The sequence below is a fragment of the Stegostoma tigrinum genome, chromosome 22, assembly GCF_030684315.1.
Source record: "Stegostoma tigrinum isolate sSteTig4 chromosome 22, sSteTig4.hap1, whole genome shotgun sequence".
Taxonomy (NCBI): domain Eukaryota; kingdom Metazoa; phylum Chordata; class Chondrichthyes; order Orectolobiformes; family Stegostomatidae; genus Stegostoma; species Stegostoma tigrinum.
In genome coordinates, this window is record NC_081375.1 from 4,163,245 (window position 1) to 4,177,954 (window position 14,710).

Genomic DNA, 14,710 nt, shown 5'->3' on the forward strand with positions numbered 1-14,710 from the left:
CATGGCTTGCTTCTTATGAAACTGTGGTTTCCCATCTACTGTGGTAAACAATGTGATCACGTCCCACTTCTTCTCACTTCTCATCCCCACCAACCCCCATGTTCAACGGATTGTTCTCCTCCATTTCAGACAGCTCCAGCAGAATGCCATCACCAAACCATCTACACCCCACTCTCCTGGCTGCGTTTCACTGGGATTGTTCCCTCTGCGACACCCTAGCCAATTCCACAACCACCAACACCACATCCCCTTCCCGCGGCTCCTTCCCATGTAACCGCGGAAGGCACTAAACCTGCCCCTTCACCTCCTCCCTGCCCACCATCCAAGGGCCTGGACAGTCTTTCCAGGTGAAGCAGCCTTTCACCTGGGCCTCCTCCAATCCTGTGCGTTGTATTCACTGTCCCCAAAGTGGCCGACTCTACACTGGGGAAACCAAACACAGACTGGGTACCCGCTTCGCAGAACATTTCCAGGCCGTGCGCAAACATGACCCTGACCTTCCTGTAGCTGGTTATTTTAACACAGCGTCCTGCTCACATGCTCCATGTGTGTGCCCTCAGCACGCTGCAGTGTTCCAGTGAATCACAGCGCAAACTGGAGGAACAACATCTCATCTTCACACTCGGCACTTTACAGCCTCTGGGCTCAATATTGAGTTCAACACCTTCAGACTGTGAACCCACTCCTTCCCTTTCCTTTAGCTTTGCTTGTTACGTTCCCTGTCACCCTCTCTCCCCTCCACCCACCCACCGCCCCCACCCACACCCCCCTTTCCCAGCCTGGCAGTTAGATACACCCTTAGTTTGCCTTTCTCACATTCGCATCACTTAATCTGCACTATCAACATCCTTCACCCCTCAGCACTCCATCAGACTCTCCTCCTTTATGCTGCAGCTGTACAAAACTCTGGTGCAGCCGCACTTGGAGTATTGCGTACAGTTCTGGTCGCCGCATTATAGGAAGGATGTGGAAGCTTTGGAAAGGGTGCAGAGGAGATTTACTGGGATGTTGCCTGGTATGGAGGGAAGGTCTTACGAGGAAAGGCTGAGGGACTTGAGGCTGTTTTTATTAGAGAGAAGAAGGTTGAGAGGTGACTTAATTGAAACATATAAAATAATCAGAGGGTTAGACAGGGTGGATAGGGAGAGCCTTTTTCCTAGGATGGTGACGGCGAGCATGAGGGGGCCTAGCTTTAAATTGAGGGGTGAAAGATATAGGACAGATGTCAGAGGTAGTTTCTTTACTCAGAGAGTAGTAAGGGAATGGAACGCTTTGCCTGCAACGGTAGTAGATTCGCCAACTTTAGGTACATTTAAGTCGTCATTGGATGAGCATATGGACGTACATGGAATAGTGTAGGTTAGATGGGCTTCAGATTGGTATGACAGGTCGGCACAACATCGACGGCCGAAGGGCCTGTACTGTGCTGTAATGTTCTATGTTCTATGTACGTTCTATGTTCCTCCCACTGCCCCCCCTACACTTCACTTCAGCTGAGATGAAGAGTCATGTAGACTCGAAACATTAGCTTGCCCTCTCTGTCCATGAACGCTGCCTGACCCGCTGTGATCTCCAGCACACTTTGTTTTCAGTCTGGACCTTCTGACTTTGCTTTGCCGATATCGATATCCAAACTGCCTCTGGAGGCAGCAAGCTGAACTCGATCATGCTCCTGCCCCACAGCTAAATATCACGTCAGGAGATTTTCCAATGAGCATCCTGCCTCCGAGATGAAAATCTAGCTCATTAACTCCACTGATGCTGCCTGACCTTCCAGTTCTTTGAAAATGTTTTTCCAATCGGGAAAAGCACAGTAAATAACATGACCTTGCAAGCAGTTCAATGAAGATGAGAAAACTCCAGCATTGTGATGCAGCTTTGTACAATGTCTCACAACAGCCACTCTTATCTTTAGTTTGTCTTCTCCTTCCAACTGAAAGGATTTGAGTTGTGGGCACCAATTGTTTTGACTATCAGGTCCACCCACCCCAACATCTAACAGTACAAACAGCATTAATGCTTAGACAAATAGATTGGTGTTCTGGGTCATTGCTTACAATTAAATCATAATCATAAATAGAGAGAAATTAAATATTGGTTAAATATCAGTTAAATAATTGGTATTGACTAATCAAGCACCTACTTTCCCAACCAAGATGAGCTGCTTTCTTGCCACAGTGCCTTTCGATGAAGTCCTTGAGTGAACCATGCTGTGCTTCAAATACTGTTTCCCATTGTGACCATTCTGCGAGATCTTCCAACAAAGGAGCATTCAACAGACATGACAAAGCCTGTTCTTGACTCAGATCCCCAAGGAGCCCAACAGAACTGCCTGAATCAATGGTGCAGTGACTTTAAAGACAAAATTAATATTTTTTATTAATCAAAGCCAAACAATATTTATTTTTTAAAAATGTTGCAGCAATTCCTTGGACACAATGAGTTTCATTTCTCGGGGCCTCACCTAGATTCTTCAATTAACAGTGTGGTTTCATACAGCACCAAGCTGTGAGGATTGTTATGCCCAGTGTGCGACTTGGTTTGGCGTTGTACCGTCTTCACTATCTTGGACAATGTCCCATATCCAAGTTGCTTGATATCTCTCACCCGAAACTGATTACGCAGTGCAGCCTCGATTGCTGGAAACTGAAGTCAGAGAACGATATGTCCATTAGACCTGGATATCACTCTTAACATAATTAACTGGATCACGGTGTTTCACAAGAGCTGTATAAAACTGTATTAGGCAAGAATCACATAAGTGATATTGTTCAGATAACTCGACTTGTGACCTCAGAACATGCCCAAACAGTATTAAGTAGCTAACTGCCAATCATCATAAAACTAAACATTAGGTTGGCAATCCAGGGCTATTCAGAAAACTCCAATTTTTTGCACAACTTTATTGAGATTGAGTGGAAACCAGAAAATGAAAAGCAGAAAGCAACAACAGAAAGGCCTGAAGGCAATGTAATTTGTGAAGCAAATTACTGATTACAAATCTAACAGAACCTGTAACACTGAAAATCAGGGCCAGAAAGAAAATGGCTGTTTACCAAGATCAAGATTGTCTTTTAAAAAGTATCTTTTCACTTCCCTTGTTTATCCATGATCTTGTGATTGGTGGGAGCGGGTAAGCAGCCCATTCCCAGACTTCATCAAGGTGTGCGCTTAGGAATGACCAGCCATTAGAAAACTCAGACATTTGGCTGACTTTCACAAGAGCAGCAGAAGCACCAACAATTTTTATATTTGTTTATGCAATTTATGACCTATCTTTAATGTACTACAATGCCCCAAGGTGTTTCACAGAAGCATTAGAAACTAAATTACCACTGAACATCATAAAGCAATGACAATGCTTGGTCAAATAGATTTTAAGGAGCAACTTGCAGAAGGAAAGCAAGGAGAAGTATACAAGGGAAACACCAATTGCTTAGGCCCTTAGTGGCTGATGGCTTGGTCACCAGGGTTAGAGCAATGAAAAACAGGAATTCACAAGTGACTAGAATTAGAAAACTATAGATATGAAGGATCGTTGTGCTGGAGGAAAGTAAAGAGGCAGTTGGGGTAAGGCCATGGATGAATTTGAAAACGAGGATGAGAATGATAAAACAGGAATACAACCACCTGCAACTTCCCTTCCAAGCCACACGCCATCCTATCACCTCCCTTCTCCTGTCTCTGGGTGAAAGTCCTAACAGACTTGGACGTTTACTGCACAGAAAGACACAATCCATTCTGCTGTGTCAACAAAGATCTCAATACACTTACCAGCTCTTGGTCCTTAGCTCCAGGCACAATGGCAGTGCCAGTGAAAATCCAAATACTGCACAAATATTACACAAGCTTCTGACTCAACCCTCCTATCAGACAGTGAGTTCCAGATTCCCACTCTCCTTGGAGTGAATTTTCTGTTAACTCTCCTCTCAGCCTTCTACCTCTCACGTTAAATCCAAACACCTGGTTATTGACCTCCCTTCCATCAATGGCTCTTAATACCTTATACACCACTATCAGGTCCTTCTCAACCTTTGCTGTTCCTCAAAAAAGCCATTCTAGCCTATCCAATCTTTCTACGTAGCTCAGACCTGCCAGTCAGGCAACATCCTGATAAATCTCCTCTGCACTTTCTCTTGTACAATCTCATCCTGCTATATTGCAATGCATTACTCCAGTTATGACCATAGAGTCCTAGCACCACCTCCCTGCTAATAAAGGCAAGTATCCCATACGCTTTCTTAACCACTTCATCTGCCTATTCTTCTAACTTCAAGGATCTGTAGACATGTACATCTGACCTTCAGTACATTTCAAGGTCTCAACATGCATAGTACCTAGTACCTTCCCTTGTTAACTCTTTCCAAGTGTATTGCCTCACACCCTTGGGATTGAGTTCCATTTACCACCGCTCACTTGACCAGTCTGTCAATATCCTCTGATAATGGGAACTGCAGATGCTGGAGAATCCAAGATAACAAAGTGTGGAGCTGGATGAACACAGCAGGCCAAGCAGCATCTCAGGAGCACAAAAGCTGACGTTTCGGGCCTAGACCCTTCATCAGAGAGGGGGATGGGGTGAGGCTTCTGGAATAAATAGGGAGAGAGGGGGAGGCGGACCGAAAATGGAGAGAAAAGAAGGTAGGTGGAGAGGAGAGTATAGGTGGGGAGGTAGGGAGGGGATAGGTCAGTCCAGGGAAGATGGACAGGTCAAGGAGGTGGGATGAGGTTAGTAGGTAGGAAATGGAGGTGAGGCTTGAGGTGGGAGGAAGGGATGGGTGAGAGGAAGAACAGGTTAGGGAGGCAGAGACAGGCTGGGCTGGTTTTGGGATGCAGTGGGGGGGAAGGGATGAGCTGGGCTGGTTGTGTGATGCAATGGAGGGAGGGGACGAACTGGGCTTGGTGAAGTCCACATTGATACCATTAGGCTGCAGGGTTCCCAAGCAGAATATGAGTTGCTGTTCCTGCAACCTTCGGGTGGCATCACTGTGGCACTGCAGGAGGCCCATGATGGACATGTCATCTAAAAAATGGGAGGGGGAGTGGAAATGGTTCGCGACTGGGAGGTGCAGTTGTTTATTGCGAACCGAGCAGAGGTGTTCTGCAAAGCGGTCCCCAAGCCTCCGCTTGGTTTCCCCAATGTAGAGGAAGCCACACCAGGTACAATGGATACAGTATACCACATTGGCAGATGTGCAGGTGAACCTCTGCTTAATATGGAAAGTCATCTTGGGGCCTGGGATGGGGGTGAGGGAGGAGGTGTGGGGGCAAGTGTAGCATTTCCTGCGGTTGCAGGGGAAGGTGCCGGGTGTGGTGGGGTTGAAGGGCAGTGTGGAGCGAACAAGGGAGTCACGGAGAGAGTGGTCTCTCCGGAAAGCAGACAAGGGTGGGGATGGAAAATGTCTTGGGTGGTGGGGTCGGATTGTAGATGGCGGAAGTGTCGGAGGATGATGCGTTGTATCCGGAGGTTGGTGGGGTGGTGTGTGAGAACGAGGGGGATCCTCTTAGGGCGGTTGTGGCGGGGACGGGGTGTGAGGGATGTGTTGCGGGAAATGCGGGAGACGCGGTCAAGGGCGTTCTCGACCACTGTGGGGGGAAAGTTGCGGTCCTTGAAGAACTTGGACATCTAGGATGTGCGGGAGTGGAATGCCTCATCGTGGGAGCAGATGCGGCGGAGGCGGAGGAATTGGGAATAGGGGATGGAATAGGGGCCCAGTTCGTCTCACTCTGGGAGTCCCTACACGACATGGACTGCAGTCATTCTGCACCGAAGATTCCCATCACCTTTTCAAGTGGAGTTCGGGATGGACCATAAACACTGGCCTAGCCAGCAGTGCTCACATCCCATAAATGATCGGGAGTGATCACAATTGCTTGAAGACTTGAGTAGCAGAGTTTTGGATGACCAGGAGTTTAGGGAGAGTTGAATGTGAGGGGATGGCTCAGTGTTAATTGAGTAGTTGAGGCGAAAAGGCAATGAAAAGGTATGGGCAAGGATTTTAAATGCTGAACTGAGGCACAGGCCGAGTTCGGGAGGGGGAAACGGCATAGCATGAATATATGTTGTCAGCTACTCATTCCAGGGTAACCTGGAGAAGAATCCAATTCGGTTCCTAGTGATTGCCATGGAGAGGGATGGTATTGGTGGCCTTGGAGGGATCACTGGGAATTGAAGACTGCACCTACAGTTTAACTGGAGGGAATGTCTGCTTGTCCAGTACCAAAAATAGAATGAGCTATCTGACGGCACAGAAACATTAGTGTGGTTGAGATAAGTGGCAGAGAGCCAGAGCTGGATTATTGTCAGCCTACAGCCTCTTTCTGCATTGTAGGGATTCTGTGTAGAAACTGAAACAGTTCTGAGATTTGCTGCTGACAGCAGTCTGTGAATGACACACTGGAGAGTGTCAAGAAACAGGCTTTTGTGGGGGGTGGGGGGGGGGGGGGTGTCAAACGGAGGTCATGAGTGTTGGAAGAAAAGTCATTGTCAAGTGATAGCCAGGCTACAACTGTACAAATTAGAATCAGTGAAATTCATGAGAACATTATGACACCGGAAATGTCATTTACATAAATTGTGCCTATCATACTGTGCTTTCCCACCACAAGTTTACATCATTCTGCAAGATGCCAAACATATTGTATCTCTGCTCCCCCATGCCAGCAGGCTTATTTACCATAGACTCCTCCAGGCTTCCACATTGCCTGATGAACTCATACACATCTTGGTGACTTGGTTGGAGTCCACAAGTTCCAGCATCTTGTGGATGTAGAAACAGACTTCCCCCAGCAGTTTCTTCTAGCAGCTGTGTAACAAAACAGAACTTTACTACCACACATGAGAAATCTTTCACTTTCAATCATTCTAATCAAGTGCAAACCTACTGTTTGACACTCAAAAGCAGTTTTGATTCTTTCACAGATAACATGGTGTGGAGCTGGATGAACACAGCAGGCCAAGCAGCATCTTAGGAGCAGGAAAGCTGACATTTCTGGTCCGGACCCTTCTTCAGAAATCTGAATTCAGATGAAGGGTCCAGACCTGAAACATCAGCCTTCTTGCTCCTCTGATGCTGCTTGGCCTGCTGCGTTCCTCCAGCTCCACACTTTGTTAGCTCAGATTCTCCAGCATCTGCAGCTCCTACTATCTCTGAATCGATTCTTTCATGGAGCTGTTTGTATGTGAGGAGAACATATAAAACCTATAGATCAACCAATCAACCACATTTTTGATCCTAATTTCAACAGGAAAACACATCGAGCAGGATTTGTACATCATGAAAGTATCACTCCCAGTAACTTGAAAAATGAGATGACCTCCCTGCTAGGTTCAGACACTGGCAATATGTTGAAAACAGCAACCAATTATTCTATAGTATGGTGCCATAGTCCAAGAGGACCATAGGCATTTCTCTCCATTCGAGGGAGATAATTGTTGGTGTACTGTTTGAAGGTAGCTACTCCCAGCTGTAGAGGTGAGAAAGCTAGCCTCCATAGACTACTACAGCCAGTGCAGGGATTGAACTCCTCTATTGGCTTTAATCTGCACCACACTCTCATCCATTAGTGAACAGAGCTCATCAACCCCGAATCCATCTTGATCGGTTTAATGGGAAGATACTAGGAAAAAAACACAACACAGAGTTTTCTTTTCTGAGGAGATGATTTTTTCTCAGTGAGTACATGCACAATTGAAAACTGTACTGTTTAAGTTTCAGATTTTCTGAAAAAACAATAGCCAATAAACACTCAATGGAAATAAGACTGAGAAACGTGTAGTACAATGTCCTTTCACCTTTGTGAACCACAAAGCCCAAACGTGGAAGAGATGAAATGCACTTAAAGCTTTTCCTAACTTTCACTAAAACAAGTGGAAGATTTATCTTAAACAGAGCATACGCTTACCTGAGAGTGTTTCAGCAGATATTCGAGGAAAGTGCCATGTCCCATGTGAACAAAGCTTTTCAATTTGAAGTGATCAATTAATTTTTTCTCCAGTTTGCATAAATAGACAAGACTCAAGTATCCAGTCACAGTGGAGAGGGTCTTTTCCAAATACTCTCTTACAGATCCTAAAGGCCAAAGCAAATTTGAGTAGGAATAAACTTAGCAACAAAATGCTCATCAAGAATAATAGTGGGCTATCAGGCCAATGGAGAAGTACAATAATAGAATCCCTAACAGTGTGGAAGCAGGCCATGCCACCCATGGAGTCCTCACTGACCCTCTGAAGAGCATCCCACCCAGTTATACTCCTACTGTATTCCTCTAACTCTGCATTTCCCATGGCTAATCCACTTAGCTTGTACATCCCTGAACACTGTGGCAAATTAGCATGGCCAATCCATCTAACATTCACATCTTTGGACTGTGGGAGGAAACCGGAGCACCTGGAGGACACGCAGACACGGGGAAAACGTGCAAACTCCATACGGACAGTGGCCCGAGAGTGGAATCGAACCCAGGTCCCTGGTGCTGTAAGGCAGCAGTGCAAAACACTGAGCTACCATTTTGCTCCCAAATAGCTCCAATAAATTGTGCATAGTGCAGCTGCATCACAAAAGCACAGTTTGAAGCTGGGGAGAGGGAAAGCTCAGAAGATTCAGCCCTGCATAAATAAACATGGGCAGATAACTGGCTTCAGAGCAGAGGGATAGTCATCATTCTGAGTGAAGAGAAGCACAACTGGGAAGAAACCGATATAAGAAGCTTTAAACATGATGAAAAATTTTGGAATTTTACTGCGTCAATGATGTTAAAAAATTGCAAGATGTTGTTGATGAAAGCAGGCAATCTTCTGGAGTAACAATCCACCAAGAGGAACTCAAACACAGAGGAAGCTGGAGAAGCAGGTCTGGCAGCAACTTTAGTGAGTGAAACAGTCCGGTGTATTCTTCTTCAGTTGAAACTTCACCTCTATTTCTTTCTCCACAGAGGTTGTCAGACCTATTGCGATTCTCCAACATTCTGTGTTTCCTTCAAATTTTCAGCATCTGCAGTATTTTGCTCTCTTTTGAGTGGAACCTCATTGTGCTGTTCACTTTAACAATGTGTTCCTTCTCAATTACAATGACATGATTGTTTTTGTTAATATTTGTAAAATCGCGGCCTCCCCATTTGATTCAATAGGATTGCGAACCATAACGTACCTTCACTGGGAAGTGGAGTTTCATTGTCCTCTGCTATATTTACAACTGCCTTGTCTGGTTTCTGTTTTGCTACCAAGTCCTCGGGAATTTCCAGGGAACCACAGCAAATGGCCAACTGAAAGAGTGATCGGGCCAAACGATCTTCTCCTATCTTGATCAGGAATTCCTGAACATACTGCAGGAGGAGGAAATAGACAACTATTAAATGTGTCAGAGACAACATCTTTTCAGATATTTTTTCCACAGTAGGTTTTGTGTAAACACTGAGAAGTTACATGAAACTAAAAGCAGAGAGCAGACAGTCAGCTAAAACAGCAGAAGGGCTTTAAAAAGGGTAAATCCAAAGGAAGATTTATATAAAGGGGGGGAGGAAAAAAATCAATCTTAAGATCATGGTTGGGAACGTTACATAAAAGATGAAGGATAGAGCCAAATAAGAAACAATTAAATAATGTTCAACACTTTTTATATACATTATATACCTCTCCAGTTGCAAACAGCACTAAGGGTAATAGCTGCAACAGGCCCTCAACTACATAATGAATAAGATTTCCCAGCTGACAATATGCTGTGGTAGGACGACACTGTTGCTAGAACATTTGTGGATATGTAGTAACTTCCTTCAGCTTAACACTGAGATTGCAAACTCATTCAGTCACCAACACAAACTGTACATCTCCCAACCTGACCTCAACCCCAGGGAGGCTGATCTCAAATTTTGTGCCTATTCAACGTAGAGGTGGGCTTTCAACAAAAAAAAACTGCTTAATGTGATTGCAGAAAATTATCAAGAAAGCTACAGAACACTAGCCTTTATACCCAGAGGTCTGGGGCATAAGGATGCAGACATTATGCTGCAGTTATACAAAACCCCGGTTGGACTAGACGGAGAGTAATAAGGGTGTGGAATGCCCTGCCTGCAACAGTAGTAGACTCGCCAACTTTAAGGGCATTTAACTGGTCATTGGATAAACATATGGATGATAATGGAATAGTGTAGGTTAGATGGGCTTCAGTTTGGTTTCACAGGTCGGTGCAACATCGAGGGCCGAAGGGCCTGTACTGTGCTGTAATGTTCTATGTTCTCTGACTTCCTTGAAGTACTGTGAGCAAATCTGGGCACCACACCTTATATTGGTCTTGGAGGGAGTTCCCAGGGAGGAGGTTTACAAGAATGTTGTGTAGACTCCATGGGGCTAAGTTATGAGGAGAGATAATGCAAATTAGGCCTGTTGTCTCTGGAATTTGTAAGAGATTCCAGGAGATCTGATCAAAGTCTTAGAGATATTAACAGGAAAAGACAAGGTTGATAAACAATCCCCACTAGTTGAGGATTCCAAAACCAAGTGGCACAGCCAAAGAATTAGGGCTAGGCCATTCGGGGGAGATGTTAGGAAGCTCCTCCACATACAAAGAATGGGAGAGTTTTGGAACTCTCTTGCACAAATGGCAGTGGAGGCTGGGCCAGCTGTTAATTTTAAATTTGAGATAGATGGAATTTTTTTTAAGTAGAAGGGATATGTGTCAAAGTCAGGTTTGTGGAGTTAGGCCACAGATCAGCCATGAGCTCACTGAATGGTAGACAGGATTGAGGGGCTGAGCAGCCCGCTCCTGTTTCCATGTTGGTACCAGTTACCAAAGAAAGGAATACAAGTGGATTCCATTAACTTGTCAATCACACATAACCCATTGATGAAGGTGGTTTTGTTTTTCAAAGACTAGCAACCATCATATTTGATAGACTATGATAGACACTATCGTGATGCCATCCTACTTCTCAACATTCTGCTTAAAAGTAGCTGCCAGATAATATCCCCCTTCTACCAACCAGTACAGAATAACTACAATGTGTCAAACACCACTTAAAGACAATTTATTCTACTAAACTGAAACATATAAGAAAATGCATTTTGCAGGGGATGTACGGTGAAACTTCTACCAACAGATACTCACAAAAATGTTACTAAGACACGCAAAACGTCAAGACCCATGAAATGCATGGGTTCTCAATATATTGAACGCTGCTGATTTATAAATCATTTTATAACTTCACACAGCGGACACAGCTGACTGAAAGTTTCAGATCCAGCAATTTTGCAACAAGACTGTTTCACCGGCATTGCTTCTTGCAGCTGGTTCTCTTCTTTCCCAGAATTCTCTAGTGGCCAACGTAGAAGGGGACAGCAGAATTTGGACTTTTCTGGAAGGGGAGTTTTGTTTTAGCCAGTGTGCACAAACACAGCGAAAGCAGTCTAACTCTGGGGTGGAATCATGGAGATAGAGAGGTTTCTCAGGGATACAGTGTTCCATTGCAGCTACAGATACTCAGTAAATAACTTCCCATTTACTGAAATAAATGGGAAAGTGAGTTGCAATAAAGAAATAAGGAATTTACAAATGGATATGGGTAGGTTAGGTCCATGAGCCAAAACTTGTCATATGGAGTTTAACATGGATAAAGGATGAAGTTATCCATTTTGGTCAGAAGAATAGGAAAGCAATTTATTATCTAAATGGAGAGAAACTTCAGAATGCTTTGGTACAGGGGATCTGGGTGACTTTGTGCAAGAATCACAGAAAACTCATGTGCAGGTACAGTAGATTATAAGGAAGGCATATGTTGACATTTACTGCTAAATTAATAAGCATAAAGAAGTCGCATTACTCAACAAGGTATTCGTGAGACTCCAAGGAGTACTGCATACAGTTTTGGTCCCTTTGAGGAGGGACATAGTTGCATTGGAGGGAGTTCACATGAAGTTCATTGAAATTATTCTAATGATGAGGGGTTAGTCTTATGAAGACAGATTGAGCAGTTTATACCTACACTCTCTGGAGTTTAGGATAATGAAAGGAGATCTAATTGAGGTATAAAAGATGCTAAAGGGGTTTGTTAATGTAGGCGCGGAGAAGATGGGGCAACCTAGAATGAGAGGTCTCAGTTTTAGGATAAGAGGCAGCAGATTTAAAACAGAGAGGTGGAGGAGTTACTTCACTCAGAGGGTTGTGAATCTGTGGAACTCATTACCCCAGAATGCCATGATGCTGGGACATTGTGTAAATCTAAGGCAGATATGGGCAGAATTTTAATCAGTAACAGGTTGAAGGATTATGGAGAGCAGAGAGGAAAATGCAGTTGAGGCTGAGATGAAATCAGGTTAAATGGAAGAGCTGGTTAGAGGGGCTCAATGGCCTACTTGTGCTCCTAGCTCTGACTGACTTTTTTACATAATCAGTACAAGCAACTACTATTTTAAAAATAAGAACATCTATAAAAATTACAGCTGAAGATAGTCCCTAGAGTGATTACGATTCACTAGTTCCACAACAAAGTGGTCAAAGTATGCAGAGAGATTCTGAGTCAGTTAACGCCTGTCATAGTAGTGATAAAAATGGACAATTATTTTTCCAATTATATAATTTGATTTTAATATCTGTGTCCAAAATGGTTTCAAAAAAGGAAAGAGCACTGACTGTAAATGGCCATACCATTCGGTTGGTTACCAATATTTGTGAAACCAATGTGAAAAGAATAAACAGAATTGAAATTAACATCTTTTATAAAAGGAAACTGAATCGAGTCAGGTGTGAAGACACTGTCTGGAAAACAACAAATGCTGGTGATCACAGAGGGTCAGGCAGCATCCATGGACAGACAGCAAACTAATGTTTCGAATCTAGATGACTCTTCATCAGAAACTCTTCTCCTATTTTATTTTACACCTATGAAATAAGGTTCACATACTTGAGACTAAAGGCATCACCTGCAATTATCATGTTGGAAACCAGGAATTAACACATTGGGATACATATTCCGGATGTATTTCAGGGTGCTGCTCGTGACTGAGCAGGAAAAGAATGGATTTGGAGAAAACACTCTCAACCTTTTAAGAAGGAAACCAGTACATGGTAAACACAAACTGAAAAGAAACATTGGAATACTAAGAACTCAAAGGACAACTGAAATATCCACTACAGCTGAGGATATAAACATCAACTGAAACGATTGTAGTTTCAGGTTGGAACCTTTGCACCTCAAGGATTGTATATTCTTTTGTGTTCTTTTTGAACTGGTCACCATGGCTTTTCAACTTTGCACCTGCGAACACATACATTTGACATCATGTCTTTATTATTATTAACAGCGTTGCCCTTGAACTGATCCTCTTCTGAAATGGCCCAGAAAGCCAGTTAGGAGTCAGCAGTATAGAGTTATAGAGCTGTACAGCATGGAAACATGTGTCCTACTTATCTATGCCAACCAGATATTCTAGATTAGTCTGGTCCCATTTGCCAGCATTTGGCCCATATCCCTCCAAAGCCTTCCTATTTGGAGTCGGCCTCATTAGGGGCATTTAAGCGGCTATTAGATAGGCATATGGATGATCGTATAAGGTAGCAATGGAGGTTAGATAGACCTCAGGATTCGGGTAAAAGTTCGGTACTACGGGGGGGGGGGGGTGTCGAAGGGTCTGTACTGTGCTGTATTGTTCTATGTTCTATAATAAAATCATTCTCTCAGTCAGGGAAACCTCGTAATTATTATTTCTGCTGAACTTGTTAAATATATTTTAATTGGAGAGTGGTATAGCCTTGTGCTAATAAAACACTTTACCGTCGATAATGGAGCAATCTGCAAAATGGAGGGGGGCTGCCCAACAAACATACAGTTCGCTCACCTTGCACAGATGAGATTCTTGCACAGCCAACACCAGTCATTATTATGCTATTGCTTCACACAACAAATCAGGATTTTAATGTTGCCGAAACAAAATTGCTTACCTTAGTCATTCTACCACTGAAGACATCCTTTACATTTAAGAACACCTGAAGGATTGTATCTGCTGCTGTCATAGAGGCATACTGCTTCCGGAGTTCCAGAGATCCACTGGTAGAATACAGATGTGGTCCACCAAACGGGTCCATCACACTTTTCTTAACTTTGTTGAAACGATTATTCACTTCCTCTTCTATTTCATTCTGAACTCGATTCTTTGCCTTGTCTATAGCAGCTCGTTCTGTGCTTGAAGCCTTCCCCAATGTCTATTCAACATGATTTCAACAAAGATTAATTCATTTTCTTTTATTTCAATGACACTTTTTCCCCCAGCTCCCATTTCTCACAGCAGCAAACTGTCATGCTGAATTTAACCTTGCTCTGCTTCCTGTTCACATATCAGCTTTACCTGCAACTGAGAAACGAAGGGCACAATGATCATCCCCCTTTCTTCCTTCTTACAGAGAGTTGTTATGCTTGCAGTAGCAATTTCTGGATTGATGTGGTAAGTAACTTTACTATGAAAAGATAACTGAAGTGAAATATAGAAAGTAAAAAAAAACTGTTCATTGAACAAGAATACATAGAGGCATGCAGAGAGGGATCTGTGATATATTTAAAGGTAGACTATATGTAGACACGACAGACAAAATAATAAAAATAAGAACAAAAAAACAGCATCAGCTGCAAAAGTTAGAATTTTACAATCATGGAATTGGATAAACTCTCAGAATAAAGACAGCATTCTTTCAATAATTGCGTTATGCTTCAAGGGTTCAGTAGA

At 43.5% G+C, this 14,710-nt stretch overlaps 1 protein-coding gene across 1 annotated transcript in view; it reads right to left on the minus strand.

Annotated features, from left to right (window-relative positions):
• Positions 1 to 14,710, minus strand: part of wu:fj29h11 (uncharacterized) — a 140,884-nt gene that overhangs the window by 79,055 nt on the left and 47,119 nt on the right. Inside the window, exons 9-14 of the mRNA XM_059653587.1 lie at positions 13,932 to 14,192; positions 9,150 to 9,324; positions 7,906 to 8,072; positions 6,678 to 6,806; positions 2,465 to 2,646; positions 2,144 to 2,352 (exon numbers count right to left, since the gene is read on the minus strand). Coding sequence (XP_059509570.1) covers positions 2,144 to 2,352; positions 2,465 to 2,646; positions 6,678 to 6,806; positions 7,906 to 8,072; positions 9,150 to 9,324; positions 13,932 to 14,192 — 1,123 coding nt within the window. The remainder of the gene's footprint in view (positions 1 to 2,143; positions 2,353 to 2,464; positions 2,647 to 6,677; positions 6,807 to 7,905; positions 8,073 to 9,149; positions 9,325 to 13,931; positions 14,193 to 14,710) is intronic.